Source organism: Cavia porcellus, unplaced genomic scaffold, assembly GCF_034190915.1.
Source record: "Cavia porcellus strain 051 isolate PalLab524CR breed Dunkin Hartley unplaced genomic scaffold, mCavPor4.1 scaffold_2, whole genome shotgun sequence".
NCBI lineage: Eukaryota > Metazoa > Chordata > Mammalia > Rodentia > Caviidae > Cavia > Cavia porcellus.
In genome coordinates this window covers 35,023,328-35,048,147 of record NW_026947485.1, presented here as the reverse complement: position 1 = coordinate 35,048,147, position 24,820 = coordinate 35,023,328, and the positions used below count along the sequence as shown (strand labels likewise).

Below are 24,820 nucleotides of genomic sequence, written 5' to 3'. Positions count from 1 at the left end.
TTTGCTAAGTTTGGAAAGACTGTGAGAGAACATATTTGGAAGATGGCTGTTATTGTATCCAAAAGGAAACTGAAGTTCAGGACGGTCATATGAACTGTAGACATAGATTTGATAGTTATCAAAAATAGTGGTATTAAAATCAGGGAATGAATTGGATTTTCTAGGGTAAAGGTTTGATAAAGAGGACTGATCTGTGACAAACTCTAGTCTGAAGTAAATCAGCTAAGAATAATGCAGTAAAGACAGCCATAAAAAAGAGTCAAAGACACTAATAAATGAAATTTAGCAGCCAAAGGAGAGCGTATCATCAATACTTGCCAGATGTTGCCTGGGATGTGGTAAGTGCACCTTAATGTGTTGAGTCAAAGTATTGTTGGATACATACTGCTCTTCATTGATTTTTGTTAAACCGTAATATACAATTGGTCCTATTCAGAAGCCTTTAATGTATTCCCATTACCAACTCCTTGACTAGAAATTTTATATTTTAATATGGTCTTGAGCCACAGTATAGTACGTCTTCATAGGTTTCAGTCAGCCCTGAAATTATGCGTTTCTGTTTTCTCTTTTTCTATGAGTATAAATTTCTGTCTTTTGAAACATCAGCTATCTCTTGAGGACCAAAACTCCCTCCAAGAGTATTTTCCTCTTCTTTTTGTCTCATCTAACCCATTAAATGCTGGTTTTAGCTCTACTGTTATGCATTTCACCTCCATTTAGATTTTAGTTTTTTATTTTAATTCTCATGCTATTTTACACAGCATAGGAACAAGTGTATGACACAATAGTGGAAATATTATGGGACTGGGGGACAGACCTATTTTTAATACAGTTCTTCTGCTTACTAGCCTGTCCCTTTGCTAAGTAACTTAAATTCTTTTTTTTTTTTTTTTGTCTTTTTCTTTTTTATCGGTACTAGGGATCAAACTCACGACCACACACTTGCAAGGCAGGTGCTTATGCCGCTGAGCTAAATCCCCAGCCCCGTAACTTAAATTCTTGTAGACATCATTTCATCATTTCTTCACCTAGAAATTAATATAAAAAGTTTTCTGGAAATTTAATGATATTGTCATACTAATTTTATTCATTTGTTATATTTACTCCATCAGCTTAATGCTAAAGTTTTTCACTGTCAATAACAAAGTCTGTACAAGTAAAACAAAGATTTTTATGGCATCCATGCTTTGTATCTCTTATAGTATTTGCCACCATCCTGTACACATATTTTTCTTTTTTACATTAAAGGTTTATGCTTAAAACTTTATGCCACTCATTAATTAGAGTTGGATTTATCTGCTTCTTTTTATGTTCGTTATTAAAGTTCTTCTAAATCTCTTGATAGGTTATTCACTTGATAGCAGTGCATGAACATCTGAGTCTTTCTTTGCCCTCAATGGCACTTTTATTGTGGATCAAGAGAGTATCATTGAGTGAGAAGAAGATTCAGTCAAAGTCAATATTTATAACTTTTTCACTAGACCTTAAAACATTATGTGAAAAATTTATGGCAGTGCGTCAGGTAGAGAAAAGAAAAGTTATATGAGGAACTAAACGTCTGGTTAATGGTTTCATGAACCTTAGACAGCAAGAAGCATAGTTCTTTCCTGAAAGTAACTGCTGGGAAGTTTTCTTGAAAGGCTTATTTCTGTGACAGAGGTACTAGGAAAATTTTTATTGAGACTTCCCATGTCACAGAGTGTTTACTGCAGACAGCTTTTTGTACCAGAGCTCTAGACAACATTGAGAGTTACAGACTGTCTCAAACTTTTTTGAACATATTGAATCAATTATTACATTTAAGTTGGATTTTCTGTCTGTCATTTGGAAACTGGTTGTATTTGTTTGGAATTTATCCTTTCTTTTAGAAAGATGGTTTTTTATTAGTGAATAATAATGGTTAATATGTTGTATATTATGATTTTAAAAGAATAGCCAAGGGGCTGGGGAATAAGCTCAGCGGCATAAGTGCCTGCCTTGCAAGTGCACACAGTCGTATGTTTGATCCCCAGTACCCCCCACAAAAAAGAAAAGAATAGCCAAAGTACTACTCAGAGTTCAAATCATAAACAAAAGATATCTTCCTTTACAAAAGGAAACAAAGACAAAACTTGTTTTCAGTGAACTAAATAAACTAGTACCATAAATGAAATGAATTAGCATTTATCTTAAAATAATTTTGAAACAATAGAATAGATCATTTGGCATGTTAAACTTCTCTGTACTTCCTATCTGTCTCTGTCTGTCTGCCTATTTATCTATCTGAGATATTTTCTCCTAAGAAAAACCATGCTTGCTGATGTTTAGTGTAAACTTACTTCATTTCCTTCTAGCTCCTTGGAACTTATATTCCATTATAACAATATAAAATTCTCCTGTAAATTGCTTTTGAAATATTATCATATTTCTTTATTAAATAAATTAATTCCATTTATGTACAAGTCATTATACTAAGACTTTTAAGGTCTTCTAGTCCAGCCAACCTCCAACACAAGAACTTTTTCTTGTATTCATCTATTACTCTGAATTTTGTGCATCCAAATTTTTAAATCACTAATTAAACAAAACTGTATTCTTTGAAAAACTCATTTCATCTTTCAATGAAGTTGTCATTAGAAAAGTTACTTTAGTATAAAACACTGTCTCCTCTCAGTCTCACTTGAATGCTCCAGTTGTAGCATTTGGATTATAATGCAAATAGTCTGACCTGTCTTTGACAAACCAATCTTTCAAAAATATAAATGACAGGAGGATTGTGCTACTCTATGTACTGTATTTGGTTCTCAGATATATTGGTGATTGATAAATTTTCTATTTATTCTTAAAATTAGTTTTCAAGAAAAGCTGAAACTAACAAATGGAAAAAACTTAATTCCGACTAAACAGTTGAGACAGGCTATAAAAGAAATGGGAATGAGTGACAACTGCCTTGTCTATTATCTGTTAAGTAAATTTGTATTTATACCTTTTTATAGAACTTTTTACATTTTTAGGAAGATAGTAAATGACTACTGTATTGTACAATTGTTAAAGCAGTATTATTGCATTAATTGTCACTAATCAGTGGGTTTGGACTCATCATACTGGCCTAATGTACAAATCTTGCTAATTTGAGGAACTGAAGGAAAGGAGACATATGTACAAAGTACAGCCAGGTAAATGCTTGTTAAGCCAGAGGAGGTGGGACTGTCAATTCCTTATAAAATAGGAAGCAAAGAAAAGACCCATTGTATGTTCCATGATTGAAATGCTATTATTTGGCCTAGCTAAAAGGGGGGTGTGCTTGCTTATGAAGATTTACTTGGCTCCTTGAGGGTTAGTGAAATTTTCAGACTTCCTTTATATTTTTAATTACAGATTTTTGCCCAGCATCTTATTTAATGAGCCTTCCCTTTCTAATCTTTGTACTTATAGTTTAATGGTAATATTTTTAAAAGAATGTAAATGGTTGCAGTTGACATCTTTAATTCTTCTTTTCTATATTTTTCCATTTAGTCAGGAGGTACGTTGTTTCCTAATACAGAAGACTAAGACCATTTCCTTTGCTAGTTCAAAATAGCCTGGTCTGTTGGTCAGAGGAATAAGATTAATTAAATCTTAATCTGGAAACTTCCCAAAGCAAGATATAAAGTAATTGACCTTTAGAAATTAAATGTTACAGCATTCAGATGAATAATCATTGGCTACTGTGATTATACTTTGTTAGATTTAAGTGAGGAAATAAAGATATAGATATTTGAATAAATATTAGAATGGCTTTAATTTTGTATTGTTCTGATATTGGTACCATTTCTAACAACTAAAAATCAAAGAATATTTTAACAATAAACAATACAAAAATATCCTCTAATTCCTAGAGCAGCAAAAGCAGCTTCTTAGTGACCTTTTTGCTTTATATAGTGCAAATGAGATTACTGTAAAGAAGGTAATAATTGATAATGACAGCATGAGAATCTTGTTGCTTAAATTGGAAGTCATATTCTCTATATGCACAGGGACCTGGTGGGGGAAAGTATAGGAGCAGGCAAGCAGGGTCTCCAAGTATTGGAATCATCTTTAGTGATCCTTTGCTGAAATGTTTGACTTGCCCTTATTCCTTTCAAGCAGATGATAGATTGATAAAAGGCTGAAATATTTACTGAACAGGACTGTATAAAAGTGATTTTTTGTTGTAAAGCTCAATGTGGTGAGTCAACAGATGTTTCAAATTTGAGAGATTCCAAATTTTGCTTATGACTGTTTGGATATGTTTATAAAAATCATTAATCTTCCACTTCTCCCTTTTTCCCTGTTTTCTTTCTCTCTTATTTACGGAGCATACATTGAAGAAAAAGACAAGTCTTGTCCTCAAGAAGCTTATAATCTAAAGCTTTTTTGAAAAAAAGGCCAAAAATATAAGAATTGATAATAAAACTCTTTAGAATTATGAGTTCTATTTTTTTCTCATATTTTATACAAATTAGGAATAAGTAAGCATCAAATGGTGAGCTTTATTTATATGATACAAGAGTCATAGAAAACATATCTTACTTTGCTCTATTGTCATTTGACTTCACAAAACTTACTTAAAACTCTTAAATGTCTTTATAATCAATGCAAAGTGAGTCTGTTTGTTCAAATGTAAAATGCTATTTAGGTTATTTTTCCTCCAGATTTTACTTTAAATATGGTTGACATTCAATTAGAAGTATTACATGTTTAACATAGATCATCAAAAGTATTTCACTGTGTAGTAATTTAAAATTTGTATAATATATTGGATCAAAGCTTGATGTGATTTAAACATTTTTACTGCTTTTTAATGTTGTAATAAAATGTACATAACATCAAACTTAGTATTTGGAAAATTTACATATACTATTTAGTGACATTAAATACTTTAACGTTACTAAACAACATCATTATCATCCTCTATTTCCAGAATTCTTTCATTTTCCAAAATTGGACCTCTTATCTGCTAAATAATAACTTCTGTCTTCCTTTCTATGGCCTTTTTAAAAAAAATTTTTTTCATGTAGAACATAAAGAATGTCAAGTATCCTTGGGTCTTCAAAAGTAATATGTACTAATTGAAGACTATATATATTATGTCTGGGATGATAATAAAAATATGTGATATAAAAATATATTGAATCATAGACTATGTAACTTGCATATAGCAATAAAAAAGATAATGAGATACAAGTAGTAAATCTAGTCATTCAAAATATTGGTTCTTAGACTAGCATGAAATTTGGCATAAGATCTCTGATTAGATCCCTAGCTAGCTGCTTCTAGCAAGCTTCTTAGACTCTCAGAGCCTTAGTCGTGTCAGCTTTAGTAGGAGTGTTGCAAAGGCTTGTTTTTCCTACATCAAAGGCATATCATAAGAAACCAAACAGTTAATTATGTGCAGATATTCTGAAGATCAGAACTATCACTTAAAAATGTATGTATTTTTAAAAAATTACTTTAAATACGTTGTTTATGTATCCGTGTATTTTCATCTTAGTTAAATCAAATTCTTAGAATCAAAAACTGCTGAACTTAACAACTTTTCAACAGGGCTGTTTTACCAACTCCGTAATTGACATTCTGTCTCTGCTTAGACTTTATTTCACTTCTGCCCAACTCAATATATGGATTTCTATACAAACCATTTACCAAGTAGTAGACAATAGTGCCTTCGGCAGATCAAATTTGTACAGGTAAGTTGTTTGTTATCCACAAGAGAGCTTCATTGTATCAGTGTGACAACTTCCGTTGCAGCTGAGAGTGAGAGTTGGTAACACTTAAAAACTCGAATTATTGATGAGAACATCCCAAGTACTAGAAGAAATTTTAAATTAAACCTTTTAGGCTAGTGCAGTCATTATCACATTAAGTAGGGAGATGGTGATGGGTCATAAATTGGTTTTCCATTTTATTTAAACAGGACCTGGCAGAATATAAATGGAATTGTTGAAGTTCACTTTTCTCATGATAATTCTTCACTTTTTAAAAACATGGTTATGAAGTTGAAACTTTAGATGATCTCTGATTTTTTTGTTATACTAAATTATTAGAAAACCTATATATAGAATTTTTTCCCAGTTTCTTTTCATTTTTGTATGTCTTCCAGAAACCCACAAGATTCTTTGACATTCTAATTTTCCTGCAAACTTTTGAAATGTTAAGGATTTCAAGAACCTCTTCTCACATTTTATTGTCAGTACGGGTTAAAGTATAGTTTGGTGTTAATCCATTGCTTTAAAGCCTCAGAACTTTTTCCTACCTCAGAACTTTGATCACATCCTTAACTTCCTTCAGACTTAATGTGCATGTTAGTTGGAACTTCAGTTCAAATAGTTCTAATAAATAAATTAGTTGGTGTCTGACTTTGAGCTGTATTATTTGAGTCCTCTCCATTTATTCCAGTCATCTTTCTGATAATGTTCTATAAAGAAATCTGATAAGTTAGAAGGTTTTTTACTAACTTAAGTTAAAGAAGATCTTGGTTTCTTTTTCTTTTGACACACTGTAATCCTTCCCGATTTTTATAGTTTATGCATTCACCAGTTGAAACCATCTGAGGAGGCTTCACTTTGCATGTCCCAATTCTGCTCTACTCTCCTTTTCTTCTCTTGTTATTTTTGTTGGTGCTAAGGGATGAATCACTTCTGCCATATCAAGTTTCTCAATTATCTTTTACTCCATTATCACCCACCTATCCAAAGGAACCCTCTTTTCCCATATTTATTTTCTGTGTTTATTTTATGCTCATTCTTCCCTTCTCCTAAAAAAATTCCTCTAGCCTGAGATCCTCTTTGGATATTGCCTTCATTGCCATATCAAATTTATCCAGAGAGTAGACTGTTCAGCTTTTCTTTACTATACCATCCACAGGCTGTAATCTTTCTTTTGAGTATTCTTGCTTCAGGGTAGAACATTGGCTACATTGGAATCTGAGTAGTTTTTAAGAACTAATGGTTTTTTGGATACCACTCCAAATAACTTCTTTTTTAATTGATCAGTGATAAACATCCCTATTGATTATTTAAAACCTGAAAACTGTGATGTGCATTCTGGGTTGGGAGCCACTGCTTTGAGCACTGTAATAACTGGCTAACCTTTAATCCAACAGATTTTTCTACCCAATTCTTACTCTTCTTGGCTTAATCTTTAAATATTAATAATTGTTCATAGTTAAAACAATATATTCTATTTTTCTCTCATCTCTCTACTTATTTTGTCTGTCCTCTTGACTCATTTCTCCCTTCCTATTCCTAACTACTGCTTCTGCATTTTAATTATCATTATTATAATTATTATAACTATTTACTAGACTCAAACCCAGGGCCTTATACATGCCAGACAAATGCTGTAACAGCAACCTACTATTTAAATGTAGATTGATGATCTTATTCCTTACTTTACCATTACATTCATATAATACCACTCTACTTTCTTTCCCAAAATCCACAACTCTCAATATAAATTGTATACTAGACATCTTCACTTGCAAATTCCATTGGCATTCATGTCCAAAGATTTTATCATCTTGTGAATTGTTTTTTAGCCAGTTGTATCATAAATACCATATTGATCAATTTCATCTTCCTTTTGTTATTACCAGTAATTTTCTAAATCCTATATATACTATCTAGGAATTGGTCCTTAATTTGTTATTGTTTTAATATTTCCATAGTAATTAATCTTATTCTGATTATATGTGGACAATTGCAGTAATGTCTTAACTGATCTTTGCTGTGTTCTAATAGTACTGTCATATTAATTTTCAGGTGCAGCTCTAATCTTTTTGATATCTTTTAAACCTAAGCTTGTTTATTTACTATAATTGAATAGAAACCACAAGCATGACTTCTAGACACTAGATAGTAAGCCCCACTCTTCTTCAAAGACTCTCTTTTAGCTAAACTGAGCTGCGTCCTGTTGGTCCTCGACCTCAAAAATTTTCTTTCTTATGAAGTTTATTAAATTTTTCTGGATCTCATACACTGGGAGATTTTTGCCTTAAATTTCTAACCTATGTAGATCTTTCTCATATTATTTAAATTCTAAATTCAGTGTAGAATTAGTGGCTTAGTTTTTGGTTTCTTGAATCGCATTTAACCCACACATGTGTCACTATTGTAAATTGGGTGGTGGTTGACTTTGATATATGTGATATGTGATCCCACAACTTTCAGATGATCCTTGAAATTGTGCAAGGTCAAGATGTTTTTTAGCCATTTGTTTGTTTATATAAAAGAAACTGTCTTCCCCAACTAGCCTTCTTGTGAAAAATGCCTTTCAGCCCTTGAGTTTAATGACATAATATTCTAGGAATTTGGACCTATTTACTTTTCTGTTCTTTTAGCTTTTCATGCTTTCAATGTTGCTCAGTTATTAAATCCAAATTGTTTTTTTGCTATCTTGAAAGAAATGGAATTTCTCGGCAGTAGCAAGCAACAGTGTCAATCTATTTGGGAGACTGTTAATGACTCATTTATAATGCCAGCAGACACAAGAAGGCTGGAAAAATTAAATGTACAGCATCATTACCTTTGTGGTTATTATTGCTGGAAACAGCATAGTGCTTAGTACAACATTTTAAAAGATGAGAATTCTTAAGGAATGAGCTTTACAGTGGAGGTGGAATGGAATGCCAAAATTGATAAGGCCCTTCCACAAAGGCATTCTTTGGAATTAACTGTGAGACTCTGCACCTCGTCACTGTGACCTGTTTTGCATAGATAATTTTGGTCATGTACTTTGGGAGTTTTTAGAACATCATTTTCAGAGAACGTGATTTAAAAATTTCTAAAGGAGTAATTACTGGATATTCTCTAAATTATTAACTACTACTTTGAAGATGATGACAATTCCAGAGGTGTTACAGACAGGAGTTAGAGTACCATATGAACCAGTATGTCTTTAAATTCCCTTCTTAAACCAAGTTGTATTCTTACTTCCATTTTATCGGAATTGTTTTCCAGTAACTGAAATAAATATGTTCTAGATATGTATCCTTTTTATATGTAGGAGACATTTATAAAATAGATATTGCTTTGATGATGTGAAGCTTTGAAAGAAAGTGGAACTAACTGGTCCAGTAGAGATTAATATAGAACCTGAGATTTAACAGTGCTGTCTGAACTGTGAAGTATAATACAAATGTAAATTACTTAAGGTGGTAAATCACTTGATCTCTCTACCTCTTCTGCCTCATTTTATGCTTACTATAGCATGGGACAATTTCTTTTAGAAGCCAAGACATTTGTGACAGCACCACATGAGACTACATGACATCTGACTTGAGAGAGAGAGAGAGGAGAGAGAGACAGAGATAGAGAATTCATTTTAGATAATTGTAGGATCAGATTGATTGGTCTGTAATAGTGTCCATAAGCTTGTTTTTATTTGTTTGTTTGTTTTTACAACTTATGCTGAGACATAAATTCCATAGGCCAGACTAATGGGAAGATTGGAGGGATAGAAAATTAAAGAGGGGCAAAAAACAAACAAACAACTCTAAAACTAAAACCTAGAATCCATGAGAATGGGCTGAAATTCTCAGTATCTCTAACCATAAAGATATGAGTATCCACAAGAAAACCTGGCACCGCCATCATGGATCTGGAGACAAACCCAACTTGGAAGTCTAATTGGTTTAAAACCAGTTGACAAGTGATAAGTGGAGGATAAGGATGTTTTTGTCTCAGCCTACATTGTTTGTCTTTATTCCATTGATTTCTTTGGCAGGACCATTGTATTCTTCCTCAGTGGAAGAAAACTTTCTACAGGGCTTCAGTGGCACAGCCATCTTTCGCTTTTATAGTCTGCTCTTGACAATTATCATACCAGTATATGTGCTTTTCCATCTTTGGACTTGGATGGATTTCAAACTCTTCAGGCATAATTAATGCAACCACAGCCAACATATATGAGTATTAATGATTGGTCTTAGGCATTTGTCTCTGAAAGGTCAACTACATGGAAATACTAGAGACTCATTTAGTTTGGAGTAATATGACTTTGCTTTGCTTTGCTTGGGATTAAGACTGCGAGGGCCTTGAATTCCAAAAGCTTCTTCAATTGTATTTTTGTTCTGCATAGTTTTTTGACCATTCTGACTTAAAACTGCTATATCAGAAAAAGCATATCAACAAAATGTCTTCTGGAGATTAACTCACCCATTCATCATCTGAAGGCTTATCGTGTTCACTTTAAAATATAGTCATTTGTAGTTTTGTTTGTTTAGCTTCAAGGTCACTGGTAAAGCTGTATGTTAGGGATGACTCACATAATCCCAGAATAGATATGTCAGTTGTAGGAAAATGCATTGAACTAGTAGGATGAAAATGATGATGATGATAATAAAATGAAAATTTCAAATTCTGAATTTGTATAGTTACCTTCTCTTTTTGGTACATGATGCTTACATTAATAAGAAATGTAGTGCTGATAATTTTCCATTTATAAACAAAAGAAAAAGGAGGAGGAGGAAGGAGGGAGAAGGAGAAGAAGAGGTGGAGGCCAAAGAAGGAGGATGAGAAGCGAAAGCAGCAGCAGCAGAAGGAGGAAGAGGAGGAGGAGGAGGAGGAGGAGGAGGAGGAGGAGGAGGAGGAGGAGGAGGAGGAGGAGGAAGCAGAAGCAGAAGCAGCAGCAGAAGCAGCAGAAGAAGAAGATCAAGAACAAGAAGAAGAAGAAGATCAAGAAGAAGAAGAAGAAAAAGAAGAAGAAGAAGAAAAAGAAAGAAAGAAAGAAAGAAAGAAAGAAAGAAAGAAAGAAAGAAAGAAAGAAAGAAAGAAAGAAGCAGAAGCTGGCAAGTTGGAGCAGATGCATGCTAAGAAGTTACCTCATGCTAGGGGATTAAGCCAGCAGTGAAGCAACAATGAGCCAATAGCTACCAAGTGTATAACATACAGTGGCTGCTGCTTCACTGCCACCCTTCTTATTGCCAACAATATTATCTCCTTATAACCCATGTTAACCCAAAACACACTGGGAAAGGCATTTGGGGAAATGCAATTCAACTTGGCCCAGCTGCACAATTTAACATTGTAACAGAGTAACAAATCAGCCTTCTTATAGCTTCTTTAGCTGTCCAAAATGGTAATATTCTCTAGGCTTGAACTTTTCTCAGCCTTCTTGAAGTTTGTCATAGCACTGTATATATAATAGTATTAATAATGCTACTGTGGTTTTGGCTCATTGTTATGGTTTGAGTCTGGATGTCCTCCCCACCCCCAAAGCCACATGCAGTCATGGAGACAGCCTTCTAGAGTTTGTGAATTACTCATGCTCTAATGCTGGGATTATGGATGTGAGTGCTGCACCAAGTGGGTGTGGCCTACATACAATTTATAAAGAAGAGAAAGAGTCTTCTGTGCTCTTCTCCTTTTGCTCTTGTTGCTTGTGCTGTTTTGCGCAGCCCTAAGCCATGTGCCACTCTGCTGGACTGAAACCTCCACAAACTAAATCAACCGCTCCTTCCAACTTATTATGGACTGAAACCTCTACAAACTTAAATAAACTTTTCCTTCTTTAACTTTGATGTTAGTTTGTTAATTTTGTCTCAGCAATGAGAGAAATGTAACATCCATTGAAGGATAAATGATTCTAATGTAACAATCTTATTAATAAATGAAGGTATTAGTGAGAATTTCTTTTAAACTTTTGTCTTCAATTTATGACAGTTTTACAATAGTATTTCCAATATAATGCGGTTCAGTTTTGTGAATTAACTTAGGCAAGCCAAAGTATATTAGCGTATTATTAGGCAGTAATTCTTGCCATTCTCATAACAGTATGAGATAAAATGATACTGAGTATAAAGAAATTCTTGAACTTGGCAGGAAGAATGTATATTTATCACTTTTACATTGTAGGGAGCAGGTGAGCATATGACCCTTTGAAAGCTCCAGGACCATAAAATTTCTAATTATCCACCCATTTTATGTAGAAGATCCTGTGCATGCATATATATATATGGACATGAATAAATTTTATATATATATATATATATATATATACATATATACATATATGTATATATATATATGACTTGTCTCTTAAATTTCACATTCTCGATACAGTATTACCAGCTGGGATAGCAGTTAACAGACTTTGTAAGGGCAGTGAACCTTCATCAGCATGGTGACACAGTTTACCATGAGCATCTGTGTTTAAAAAAAAGTCTAGACACACTACAACTCTGTTGTGGAGCTTCAAGGTTTATTTGTTGTCTTTCATCAGATATAGTCTTACTTTCTTTTCTATGGTGACAATATAAAATGCTTCAGAAACAGCAATTTTTTTTTCTTTTGACAATTATTTGTCCTTCTAATTGTATTCTTCAGAAAGGACAGTACTTTCTGAGGGGAATTCTCCCTCTCCTTTGTAAAAATAGTATCTCATATCACCTAAAGAAGTTTCGCTTAGGTCATTTTATATGATCTTCCTCAAATGATGATGGTTATCATAGGCAATGTTTATTAAAGGAATATGATCCTGATAGACAACTGATATTAGCAACTGCCTTTTAGAATTGAATGATATAAGACAATGAGCATTAGGGATAAGCACCTTGGCTAATCTTGTTGCTTACCTAGCTACATCTTTCCCCATCCCTTTCTTCTTAACATGTAGTCTTGACCTGTGTTCAGATTGCACCCTGCACTGTGATACATTCAAGGAAAGGTCTTGGCCTGCCACTCAGCAACATCATGATCTCTCTAGGCTAGTCATGTTCATACTGTGTCTTATGTCACTGATTTCCTGGGACACAAATAAATTATATAGTTCTGGCCAGTGTCAGTGAGAGAAAGTCTGCTAAAACTTTTGAGGAAAGATTTTCTCTGGTTAAGATAATATGAATAAATAGTTTCATTTTTTCCTGTCACAAATGGCATTTGTGTATATGTTGAGTGAAACTGTGAAGTGATTTTTAATCAAGATAGGACAAGCTTTTGATCTATAGATCCACAGAACTAGCTAATTCTGAAACTGTCCTACTTTTGGAAATTTTATTGTGAAAGTTAATAATTCCCTTAGTACATTATCCATCATGGTGAATATGGTGATTTAGTCCTCAAGAAACTTTTCAAACTCCTTTTTGTGTGCTTTCTTGAGGCTGTATCTCCTGGTCCTCCTTCCATCAGTATTTAGGGTACAAATTAGACTGTTCTTCATAGGTACACTCATGAGATTTGGAAGAGGGATTTGAGCCAAAAACAGGTTTTTTGTGCTTGATTGTTTTCTTGGAGGAATGTGGGGATATTGCTATTTTTGTGATAGTATTAAAACTCACTTGATAAGTTTTATTTCTCTCAGATTAATTGTAACCTTGATCATTTCAACAATTCTCATAGTAACAGGGCTAGTATTTCCTCTAGTGAGTCACTTCTTCAGCGTTATTTTGGAAGAATTACTGGAAACCCAGCTTAGACACAGCTCCACCAGGTTTTCCTGTGATACCATAAGCATCAAATTTCTTGTATTAAAGGGCTGGGTATTTAGCTCAGTGGCACAAGCACCTGCCTGGCAAGTGTGAGGTTGTGAGTTTGATTCCCAGTAAGCCCTTCCCCCACAATTTTTTTTCTTGTATTAAATCCTATTCTGTTTAAAAGAACTAGAATATTTTCTATTGCTTACATTTAAACTCCACTTACCACTTTTAGCCAGTTTTCTAATACTTCTTTTTCTAATACTTACAGCTAAGATAATCCTGTTTTAAAATCTCACATGCATACCAAAGAATGGAGTTAGGACTTAATTCCATGTTGCCTCCCATCAAATTCAAGCTCCCTCGCATGATATGTGGGAAGTCAGTAAGAGCTACTCTTCAAGGTTTGGATGATGACCATTTCTTTTCCTTTCGTTTTTTCTTTACCCTTCCCTGTGTCTCCTAAAGTAAATCTCCCAATTGCTGTCTCTTTTTAGTGATACTGGTTTTCTCTTTACACTTGAAGCTTTAGCTGTTCTGAGCAGCTCTGTTGCTACCCTGTTTTTCTTTTCAGTTATGTTTTTAAAAATCATTTAAGTGTAGTTTTATGAAAAATGGTATCTCTCCTTTTCTTGCTTTAACTGAATTGATATACTGTTGCTGTCATAGTCATTTTTACTATCACATTGTATCAGAGTTTTTGAGCATTTCTGTCTACTAGACAATGAATTTTGTTCAAGAAAACCCAAGTCATACCTGCCTTTGTACTGTACCACCTTGGACTTAGTGGCACTAAGAAAATGTTTCATAAACTTACTGAAACCCTGCCTGGGTGCTAGTGCATAGTGCAATATTAACCTTCAATATTAAAAAACTGAAAATCCTAAAGATTTTTCTAGCTTTGGTTTTTCAGTCTTAAATATTATTTAAGATGCCTGAACCAACATTTTACTAGTGAATTTTGAAATCTGTTTTATGGATAAATATCTATGATATTATCTGGTGCCTTCCTACACTGCTGTTCATCCTATGACTTTCTCAGTTCCTCCAATGAATTGTCATTTACTCATCTGAATTAGTAGTATAGTTTTGCCTGAAGCTAGCTGATTCTAATGATTGCTTCAGGGAGTGATGGAAGTTATTTTATTAGAAACCTATTTACTCATTCATTAAGTACCTCCAAAATCTGTGGAATTGTCACTTTATAGTTGATATGCTTTTGTTGCTATTGTAACATGCTTTACAGAAACTAAACTACTGATGCTTGTGCCGCACAGCATACCATCTCTGCTGTATTGCGATCTTTAACTCTCTTTTCTTTCCTAATGGTTGTTTAATTCATTTTTTTTCCTTTGTAGCCTTTGGATTCTTTCTGCTGCTTCCCTCAAGCTTGGGTTTTGCAACACAAACACAATCCTTAGGATCGTTGCCACCCCTTGATACAGCCCTTGTTTAGAGATTTGGATTGTTTACTATTCCTGCTTTATTTATTCTCTGAGTTACCTAAAAAAGTAAAGTAAAACAGAATACAATGCTATACCTTAGTTTACCAGGATGATTTTGGGGTCTAAAAACTCATTTGCATGTGACTTTACTAAGTTGTTTGTTGATAATGTGCTACACCTGGATGACAATTTAAGATTTTCAGCCATGTTAATGTTCCAGAAAACTCAAATTCACAAAAAATCAAAAAAATGTAAAGTATTTTAGAAATACAAATATGTATGTTAAAGCAAAAAAAAAAAAAAAAAAAAAGGTACATTTTTCCCAGACAAAAGAATCAGGATCTATTTACAAAAACTGTCAGTGACACATTAATTCAGCAAAATTCATCCGAAGTTGCTCAGTTGTTTTTGTGTCATTTTGTTTTGTTTTCTAAAAAAGTTGAGACTTCAACAGCATTTGAAAGAGAACACACAGCTCAAAAGGATGCAGCCTTCATTCCAGTGTTGTTCATCTCCCTGAAGTTATTGACTCACCTGAAATTTCTCCTGGATTGTGTGCTGAAAATAGGGGAAACATGTTCTTTTAATTCCCAAAGAACAAAGAAAAAGGAATTGTTTCTCCTTTTCCCAGCTGCCCTCTGGTGGAAAAGGCACATCAGACAGCAAAGACACATAAAACTTCTTACTGTTCAGGTACTAATGGTGATTCTTAAGAGATCTCCTACCAAAGTCTTTTCTGTACCTGCATTTTTCTGAAAAGGAAGAGTAGAATACAGGGTCTCCTAATTACATGCTGCTTCCCAACGGCATCTGTTCTTATCGTAGTAGCACCAGGCCCTACCAGCTCTGTCAATACTTGTATATTAACAAGAGACAATCGATAAAAAAATTAAAAAGGAAAGTTAAAGTAATTAGGCTAAAGCTGCTGCTTATGAGTTTTCAATAATTACTCTAGCTTGCTCTTGTTTTCCATCTCCAGAAAAATAGGGACTGATTGAAAGACTGGGTCATGTTTGACTGAGGACATGTCAAAATTATACAAAGCCAGGCAGGAAATAAAATTAAGCTCTGTTTGTTTTAAAGGAGTAAAGGGGGCTTTGCATGATGGCATGGGAAGAATAGCCGTTGATTTAAATGTGCCCATTAGCAGCTGTGTCATTGTTGGTACCTGTTTCATGTCATCAGTTTCTGCACCACTGGCAAAAGCACCCTCGAAAACACTGCGACATGTCATATATTCAAGCTCCAAAGAGAGACAGTACATAAATTTCTCCCAGAACATCAAGATCTTTTGGGAAATTAGATGCTGTCCTTTACAAAACTATGAAAGAAATCCAAAATCCCATAGCTGCCATCGGGCCCCATTGTTCTTTGTAAATGTAATTGACAGGGATTCCCACATTTCACTTATCAGATCTCAGTGATCAAGCCATATACATTGAATGAGCCTAATCTTTAGGTTTCAGCTACTCTGGCAATTTTGTGCCCTGACACTGTAAGTCTTCTAAATCAATTACTCTTACCCTGTTTCTTACCGCTTTATAGTAGACTGTTGTGTCTACCTCATCAAGGGGGAGATAAATAGGAGTGCTAGTTTAGAGAGATATAAATCTAAGGAGAAAGGATAGTTTGGTACAGATATTTCATGTTTTATGTTCATTTACAGTGTTCATTGTCACTATCTCTGTCAGCTTGAGTACTTTATAAACACTACAACCAAATTATGTACCAACATCATTTTATTTATTGCTTATATGTAGCTGTTAAACATCTGCCAAACACATTTCCAGGAGGATACATATAAATATAAATATATATATATATATATATATATATATATATATATATATATATCAGTTTTTGTTAAACATGGACAGGAAAATTAGATATAGAGAATATAAAATGAAATCTTTGTTGAGCATCTTCTGTATTAAAAACACTAAATGATGCCCTTGTTAATGGAAATAATACAGTAAACTGTTGTCACCACCCCCAAGTCTCACCTGCCTCACTTGTAAGTTAGTTAATCAGTAGTAGGAGAATAAGTATTTGAATCCAGGACAGTCTAATTTCAAAACTCAGGCTCTTAAATCTTTTATTATACATTTATTTGAAGCCTTTTTTAAAGAACTTTTTAGAGGAAGTTGGAATTCTCAAAGTATGGTCATTACTCAGTGAATGAAAAATCTCATCAATGATAGACATGCTCAGGAGTGCATTGTAGAAATAGTGCATTAAACGCACAGTTCAAAGGCACCAAAAAGTAAGATGAAAAGGCACTGAGAGAACTAGGAATTGGGTGATAATTATTGTTAATATTGCAATTTTATATTATTTTACCATCATTTGAGCCATTACATGTGAATCTCAGCTGCGGTTGGAATTTCCAACAAAGGGTACCAGTCCCCATTGATTTCTGTCTGTTACATGTATCAGATTGGGTCCAGGTCTTAGAAAAATTCCTGAGCCTGTGTACCTTTTTGCTGAGAACAAGGAATCAAAAATCAGCCAAACTGAGACTTATCTGACAGCTGATTATACCCATACTCGCAAATGGTTAGAAGTTTCTGGGTGAATCTTCTTTGTTATTGTAGAGTAATAAGCCTTCTCTATGTTAAAAAAAATTACTATACATTTATAATCACTATACTTGAAATATTTATAAATTTTCTTAAAGGTTTTTTTTTTTATTTTACTAGTACACGTGTGTGGTACATAATGTATACATTCTTGTGTGGAGTTACTACTTGTACATAACACATCACATCCCAATTCCTTTTTCATCTCTATTTCTCCCTTCCCTCTTCCTTCCCTTTTTCTCTTATTCCTGTACTCTTAGGAGAACAGTTTGTGTGTCTGCTCCCTATCATGTATCTTTTATTTATTTTTTTTTACCCTAGATTTCTCATGTAAGAGGAACAATATGATAGTTAAGCTTGTGGGTCTAATTTATTTCACTTGACTTTATGGTCTCAAGATGAATATTTTTCTACAGGTGACTTGTTCGTCTTTCTTTATAGCAGAGTAGTACTGCATGTTATGTAAATACTATGTTATTTTTATCCATTCATCTGTTGATGGATATATGGGCTGCTTCCAAGATTTAGCTATTGTGAATTGGACTGCCTTAAACATAGGTATGCACATATCTCTGTAATATGTTAAATTCCAATTCTGAGAATCAACAAATGGAATCATATTAAATTAAGAACTTCTGCACAGCAAACAAAATTACCAGCAGAATAAAAAAAGGAGCCCACAAAATGGGGAAAAATTCTGCCAGAAATTTCTCAGAGAACTTATATGTAGAATATATAAAGAACTCAGAAAATTAGACCCCCCCAATAAAAGACCCAAGCAAAAAATGGGCAAACAAAATGAATAGATCCTTTGCAGCAGAAGTATAAATGGCCAATACCTATGTGAAGAAGTGCTCATCATCGCTGGCCATTAGAGAAATGCAAATCAAAACAACACTGAGACTCCATCATGCCCCAGAAAGAAGAACTCATCAAGAAATCAAATAGTAACAAATGCTGGAGAGGAGAAAAAGGAACCCTCCCACACTGTTTATGGGAATGTAGAGTAGTACAACCACTATGGAAATCAGTATGAAACTAGAAATTCTGTTTGACCCAGCCATTCCACTCTAGGTGTCTCCCCAAAGGAGTTAAAGGAAACCATTTTGAAAACTCATTTTTTTTTCTTTTCCCTTGACCTCTTTTATTCCAAAGAAAGCTCCTTCCTACTGTCTGGCGTTGTTTTGTCTTTATTTATTTATTGCTTCTGCTGTTGCTCCCTATTTTTTGTCATTATTCTATTTTCTCACTATAAAAAAAATCAAAAAAGAGGGAGAGAATATGCAACAGTTATGGCAATATTGTATAATAAGAGCTTAGATCAAGTCTAGCTGCCTCATTTAAATATCAATTGCTTTTTTCTTTACTTTTTTAAGCTATGATTTTAATTAACAATACAATCCTAAGTAAATTGAATAAATTTATTGTCTAATTTTTAATATATATCAAATGAAGGAGGGAACCAGAGATACAACTCAGAGGCATAGTGCCTGCCTGGCAATCAAAGGTCCTGTGTTTGAATGCCAGTACCATAAAATAAAATAAAATAAAATAAAATAAAATAAAATAGAAGTACATCTATGAACTTGTTTTAAAGATTAAATGAGCTAACATATAGGAAGTAGACTTGTGAACAGTGTTTTATAAATGCTAACCTATTTAAAGTATTACTAATATGCCTGTAAGTAACATATAATATTGTAAAGATTTCTCATAAATGAAAGTTTACATGAAAGACACAGAATATAAAGAGTATATGTTCATAGTATATAAAACAAGCACTTAAACATTTTTAAAATGACAAAACAAAGCAAAATGTGTGGTTTATTTTAAAATTATTCTCTTATTACTTTCTATCGTAAAAATCAGAAGTACATGTCACAATACAAAGTTCTTTTATTTATCTATTTACTTGGTTTTTGGTTGTCTCTTCCTCTTTCATATAAATTTTATAAGAAAAGACTTGTGCCTTTTTCAACATTTTATATCTAGTGTCTAATGTCAAGTGTCTCATACAGTATATCCCTTCAATAAATATTTGTTGATAATATGTTTACATCTGACTTTTCTGTGTTTTCCAATGATGTTAGCAGAAAATACATAGAGGGAGAAAAGGCTGTTTTTAAAACATTATGTTGGCCTTTCTAAAGACACTTTGTAGCTTTAAAGTTCATGATAAAATCCCAAAAAGGGAGAAATGGCTTCTCACATCATATTTACTTGCCCCTTTTTAGAATTGGCCCTTCTAACTTATAGCCTTCATTTATTTTAGGTTTTTGATGTTTTTGTCTTTTTTAGTCAATTCCTGTAAATCTTAGGTGGATTGATTTCCCACTATTGTGTTTTAAACATAATAAAGCTTTTTTGTTGTTGATTAGGATAACTGCTAGTTCTGAAAAACAAAGAGTTTCAGGTCAAAACCAGAGATGAAGAAATATACTAATTTTTAATTCTAAAAATTGTAGGCTAGATAATAAATTCACAATTTCCTTTTGGGTTTAATTTTAATTTAATTAATTTTTATTTAATTTTTGGTTTAATTATTAATTTCCTAATGCCAATCATTTCCTAGTATATATATTTTATAGTTTAAAAGCTCTTGAATCATTTTTTGCACATTATATATTAAGTATATAGATTAACTGATTCCCTATTTTTAACTCACTGAGCCACAGTGCCTTTCTGCCTAACATAAGCCTGTGAGGGAACATACTTGCTTAGGTAATTTACTTTTCAGTAAAACCTGCCTTGGCATTCAGTGTGAAGGAACATACGGTTCTTGGTAGCTGTATAATTCAATATTCAACAATTTTTTAATGAGGAAGGCTCAGCAGCTGCCTGGCAAACACAAGGTCCTAAGTTCGATCCCGATACAAAAAAAAAAAAAAAAAAAGCATGTTTGTAGTGATACATTGTAGCCTCATTTCTGAGACAAAATAGCAACATCCACAAGTTAAGGGAGGAAATTGAAAGGTTTATTTAGCTCATGGTTTGTGGAGGTTTCAGTCCACAATCTGCTGGATTCAAGGCAGAGTGGCATGGTAGACAGGCACTGTAGAAAAGAAACTGTTTATGGTAGCAGAAGGTAGCAAAGTAGTAAGGGCCAGTCACAGCTCTTTTATCTCTTATATCTTATCCAGACTACTTAGGGCAGGGAGCACCTCACACCCATAACCGTAGTGCCTTGATCCTCACACTGCATCATGAATCCATCCCAGTGTCGCACATTCTGGATCTAACCACTTTTGAAAAATCTCCACCTTTGACTGCATGAAGCTTTGGGGGGACATCTACACCCAAGCCATAATGGTTCTCATAAAGAAAATTCAAACAGAATACAGAAACTTTTCATCTGCTTCTTCAAAAATTTCAAAGTCACAGAGATGCAGCCCATCTTACCCATGATTCTTCTTTCAACTACTAGACTGACAGCAGAAACCTATATAATGGTCTTATAAAGTAAGGATGGAGTTCTGTCTTCTGAAAAGGATCTTGGCAAAGTACTTTGGAGAAAGCAAACACAAAGGAGATGAGAGAAAAAGAAAAATAAGTTAAAGAGACAGAATAAGAGATTCAGAAGAAAGACATTACCCAGCATTTTAAAGTATGCTTAAAGCATGTTGATTCACATATATCAAGACAAAAGATTTGTTAGTGCAGGTATCCTTTAGAAAAGCATTTAAATCCAAAGTAAGAATGACATAATTAATTTTACTCAAGAATATCTCAGTAGCATTTTGTTGCTCTAAAGTTTTGAGCCCTTAAATCAGGTTTATTCTAAATTCCTAGTGATTCAGTTTTTGAAATAACTACTTTTGTTCTGTATTGAAGCTTACTTATTTTTATAGTTTTAGAATGCTTTTCAGTGAATTAGTATTGAAAGCAACATAATCTAGAGTAAAGACAACTGTGTACTTAGTAGTTGCTTTTATGACAATGGCAATAGTGATAATGATTGATATCATTGTTACTTAATTTTTCTTTCAGGGCATATGTTTAGCATATTTAACTTGTAGGAAGAACTCTAAGAAGATTAATATTAGCATCCGTTACTTAAAATAACCCAGGAAATGTTCACAAAAAATTGATATGTATTGAACATGCAATAAAATAACACATGAATTGGCATTTAAATACATACATTGTAATACATGTGGGTAAATCATGATAATAGTATGATCTGATCCTCATGTATTGAAACACTGCTGACTTGAATTTTTTCTTTTGTAGGGTAAATCAGAGCATAAAACTTGACTTCTTAGCTTCCATAGTATTCCCTGCTCCCTACTTCCAACTCCAGCATAACTGTTCTGATTTTGAGACAATACTTAAAATCTGTATGATTCAGCAATAAAAGCCAACAGTTAAGTAAAATATTAATTATTTTCTTGCCTGTCAGCCATTACCACATAATTGCAACATCTACATCCTGATTGAAAATTTGGTCTTTCAGATTTAGAATAGCTCATTAACTTTTTGCTGCCTGTTTTCCTAGTCAAAAAGAATCGGTACAGTCAGAGTATAAGAAACAAGTAGATTTTTACTTCTTCAGGGATGTGGCTTACCATTTAGCTAGGTCAGCCCTATTGGTATGCAAATGTAGAAACTGCTATTCTGGTGTTATCTGAGACACTACACAGCCTGTATTGTACCCATATCTTTTTTTCAATAATCAAAGATTGAATCACCATCTTTCTACCTGGCTTTCATTTGCTACTGTCAGTGTTAATAGTTTGGATGATGTAATGAACCTGAGTGGCATACTTTAAACTTGGAATGCCCCCCAAAATTTTCATGCTCAGAGGCAGAGCTTTGAAAGATGATTGGATGATAAGTATGCTATACCCAGCACTGAATTTGTCCAATAATAAGTTCTTTAGCTGAATGTGCTATTAGAGGATGCCTGGTTAGAGACAGTCACCTGGTGGTATGACCCTCCTGGTATGCTCCCTTTTTTCACTGCTTCCTGGTTGCCATGATGTATCTTTTCTCTGCTAGATTCTTCCCCCAGGGCATTTTTTGACTTAGAGCCAGCCAGCCACATGTGGAGTATGACGTATGAAACCATGAGCCAAAGTAAACCTCTCCTCTTTTAAATGGTAGGTGTCTGGTATTGTGTCCCAGTGACACAATAAGATTAAGTAGCACAGTAATAACCCAAGCAACTAAGACAGTAATGTTTGTTTATTTCCAAAGATTTGCTCATGAAAAATGATACAGATTTAAAGGAAGATATTAGAGTTCAGAAATCTACAGCGACTCTTTTTCATAGTCTCTATCCGTAATCTAGAGAGATATGACAAGCTAGGATAGCTTTTTAGGATAGCTTTAAGAGGGGGAGGGTATGAAGCCTACCAATGGATGAAGCCCCAAGATGAGTGGAATCAGATGAAACCTCAGATTGGAGAGGCATTCATAGTTGTATTGAAGGTTCCTAAGGTCACTTCCATGTCCGAAGATTCATTCGCAGGACATAGGGAATTCAGCTTGAAATTGTATCTGTGGCTAAGATTTATCACAGTGACTTAGTAGTCAGCCAGCTGAATGATTAGTGCAAAAGGCAAAGACAAGGTCCAGGAAGAATCTATGTTTAAATTTCCTTATACTCTCCCTCCTATCAGGAAAAACAGAGCATAGTCTTCCCGCAGCAACAAAATGCAACAACCTATATAAGGTATTTAGCGTCCAATGTCTGGGACTGTCACTTGGTCACGTAGAAAACATTGACTCAAATTATCAGAACTCTAGGCTCTCTGAAGAAATGTAAGCATTTCATATAAATCACATTGTTTGCAAAATCACTGCAGGGATAGTAAGCCAGCCTTACCAGTTAGAAGTGAGACCATTTCCAAAATCCAAGTTCTCAAATATCAAAGACCAGTCTTGCAAGCAAGCCCTTCATCATAAGCTTGCACCTTCAGATTTGGTAATTAAAAGTTCATGATGAGGCCATAATTCATAGGTCTCGGGGCCAAGCAGCTTGGCCTACTCATGGTACAAACATGATTCCCATCAGGTGGATTTGCACTAAAGGTTTAGTTAAAAGAACAATAAAAAGGATTAGATCCATTTGTACCATCAGTGGTACAAGCTTCCTGATTGGACAGTCATGCATGTATCATTGGTGGGAATGTTTTAATCCTTTTCTGTAGAAGCATACTTGACTCCCTTGGTTTTGATAGATCACCAAAGAACACCATGACAAAACAGACTCAGTAGCCAAGACAAAACTGGCTTTACGTCAGTATCCATTCTCTTATACATATTATAAATTCCTATACTTGCATCAGTAAATGTAACTGATGATGGTGGTAATTAAATTCAGGGGATTTTCATGCCCTGCTTTTCTTTTCTTTTAGAATCACTATTTTCACCACTAGATTCTTTAATGAAACCCAAAGAAATGATAAATTGGGAAAATACTCTCCAGTTGGACTACTTTATAATTTTTTCATATCTCCACATCCTGATGGATGGTGATCAGTGTTTAAAAGCTTTGTGCATAATCAAAGCTATATGTTGAAGAACTCTAAAAACTTAGCTTGTTTTGAATCTTGTTTGATCTGTTTTATTAAGTAAATCTTATCATATCAAGAGATAAAATAATGTCTAAAATTCCTAGCAGAAGCACTAAATAAGATCAACTATGAGCTAGTATTTTGACTTCAAACCAATGATTGATTTTTTCCAAAATAAATTATTTCTTTAATAGTACTTTGAGATTCTATAGATGATAAAGAACCCCAGCTACATTTTAAACTCATATTTGTTCTCCTTATTGGCCATCCACCAGGTAGTTGGTTTTTCTTTGTCAGAGGATTTAGGTGCCATGTGTACTACAAAGCTAAACTTATGAGACCAAATTGAGATAGCTAGAACTTTATGTGAAACGAAGGAAAGTTACAAGGTCTAATGTTGTGATTTTCTAAGTGTCAGAAAAGAAAAGATAAGTTACATTAAAATGACCTGTGGATCCAAATTACATGGTCTCTGTTTATGATATCTGCTTCCTCTTGTTCTCTTCTTGCCAAGATTCTGTATTCTATTTGCCTTAAATAGTCATTATTATTCATACTTTATATTTTAAGTATTTTGAGGCCTCAATATATTTAAAGATTGCTTGGCTAAAATACTTTTTCTGAAGCATTTATTAATCCCTAGGGTCTTATGAAGTCTTTGACTATCATGGTTGTATTTGGTCTTTTCTGGATGAGATTCAGCACCATTGGTAGCTCACTGGTTTCTTCTGTAACATACCCAGATTGTATATCCCTTATCCTAAATACTTGGGACCAGAAATTTTCTGGACTTTTTGTTATTGTTGTTGTACTTTTTTGGAATATTTATCTACATACTGAGCTATTTTGCAGATCTGACCCAAGTTGAAA

General features: G+C 33.8%; 2 protein-coding genes across 3 annotated transcripts in view; both read left to right on the top strand.

Annotated features, from left to right (window-relative positions):
* The window catches only part of LOC100718578 (phosphatidylinositol N-acetylglucosaminyltransferase subunit Y-like), a 46,631-nt gene extending 36,176 nt beyond the window's left edge, over nt 1–10,455 (top strand). Inside the window, exon 4 of the mRNA XM_063240558.1 lies at nt 165–10,455. Within this exon, the coding sequence (XP_063096628.1) occupies nt 9,669–9,884 (216 nt within the window). The 5' untranslated portion in view covers nt 165–9,668 and the 3' untranslated portion in view covers nt 9,885–10,455. The remainder of the gene's footprint in view (nt 1–164) is intronic.
* Nucleotides 1–24,820, top strand: part of Exoc4 (exocyst complex component 4) — a 722,212-nt gene that overhangs the window by 423,964 nt on the left and 273,428 nt on the right. The gene's annotated exons all lie outside the window — the stretch shown is intronic.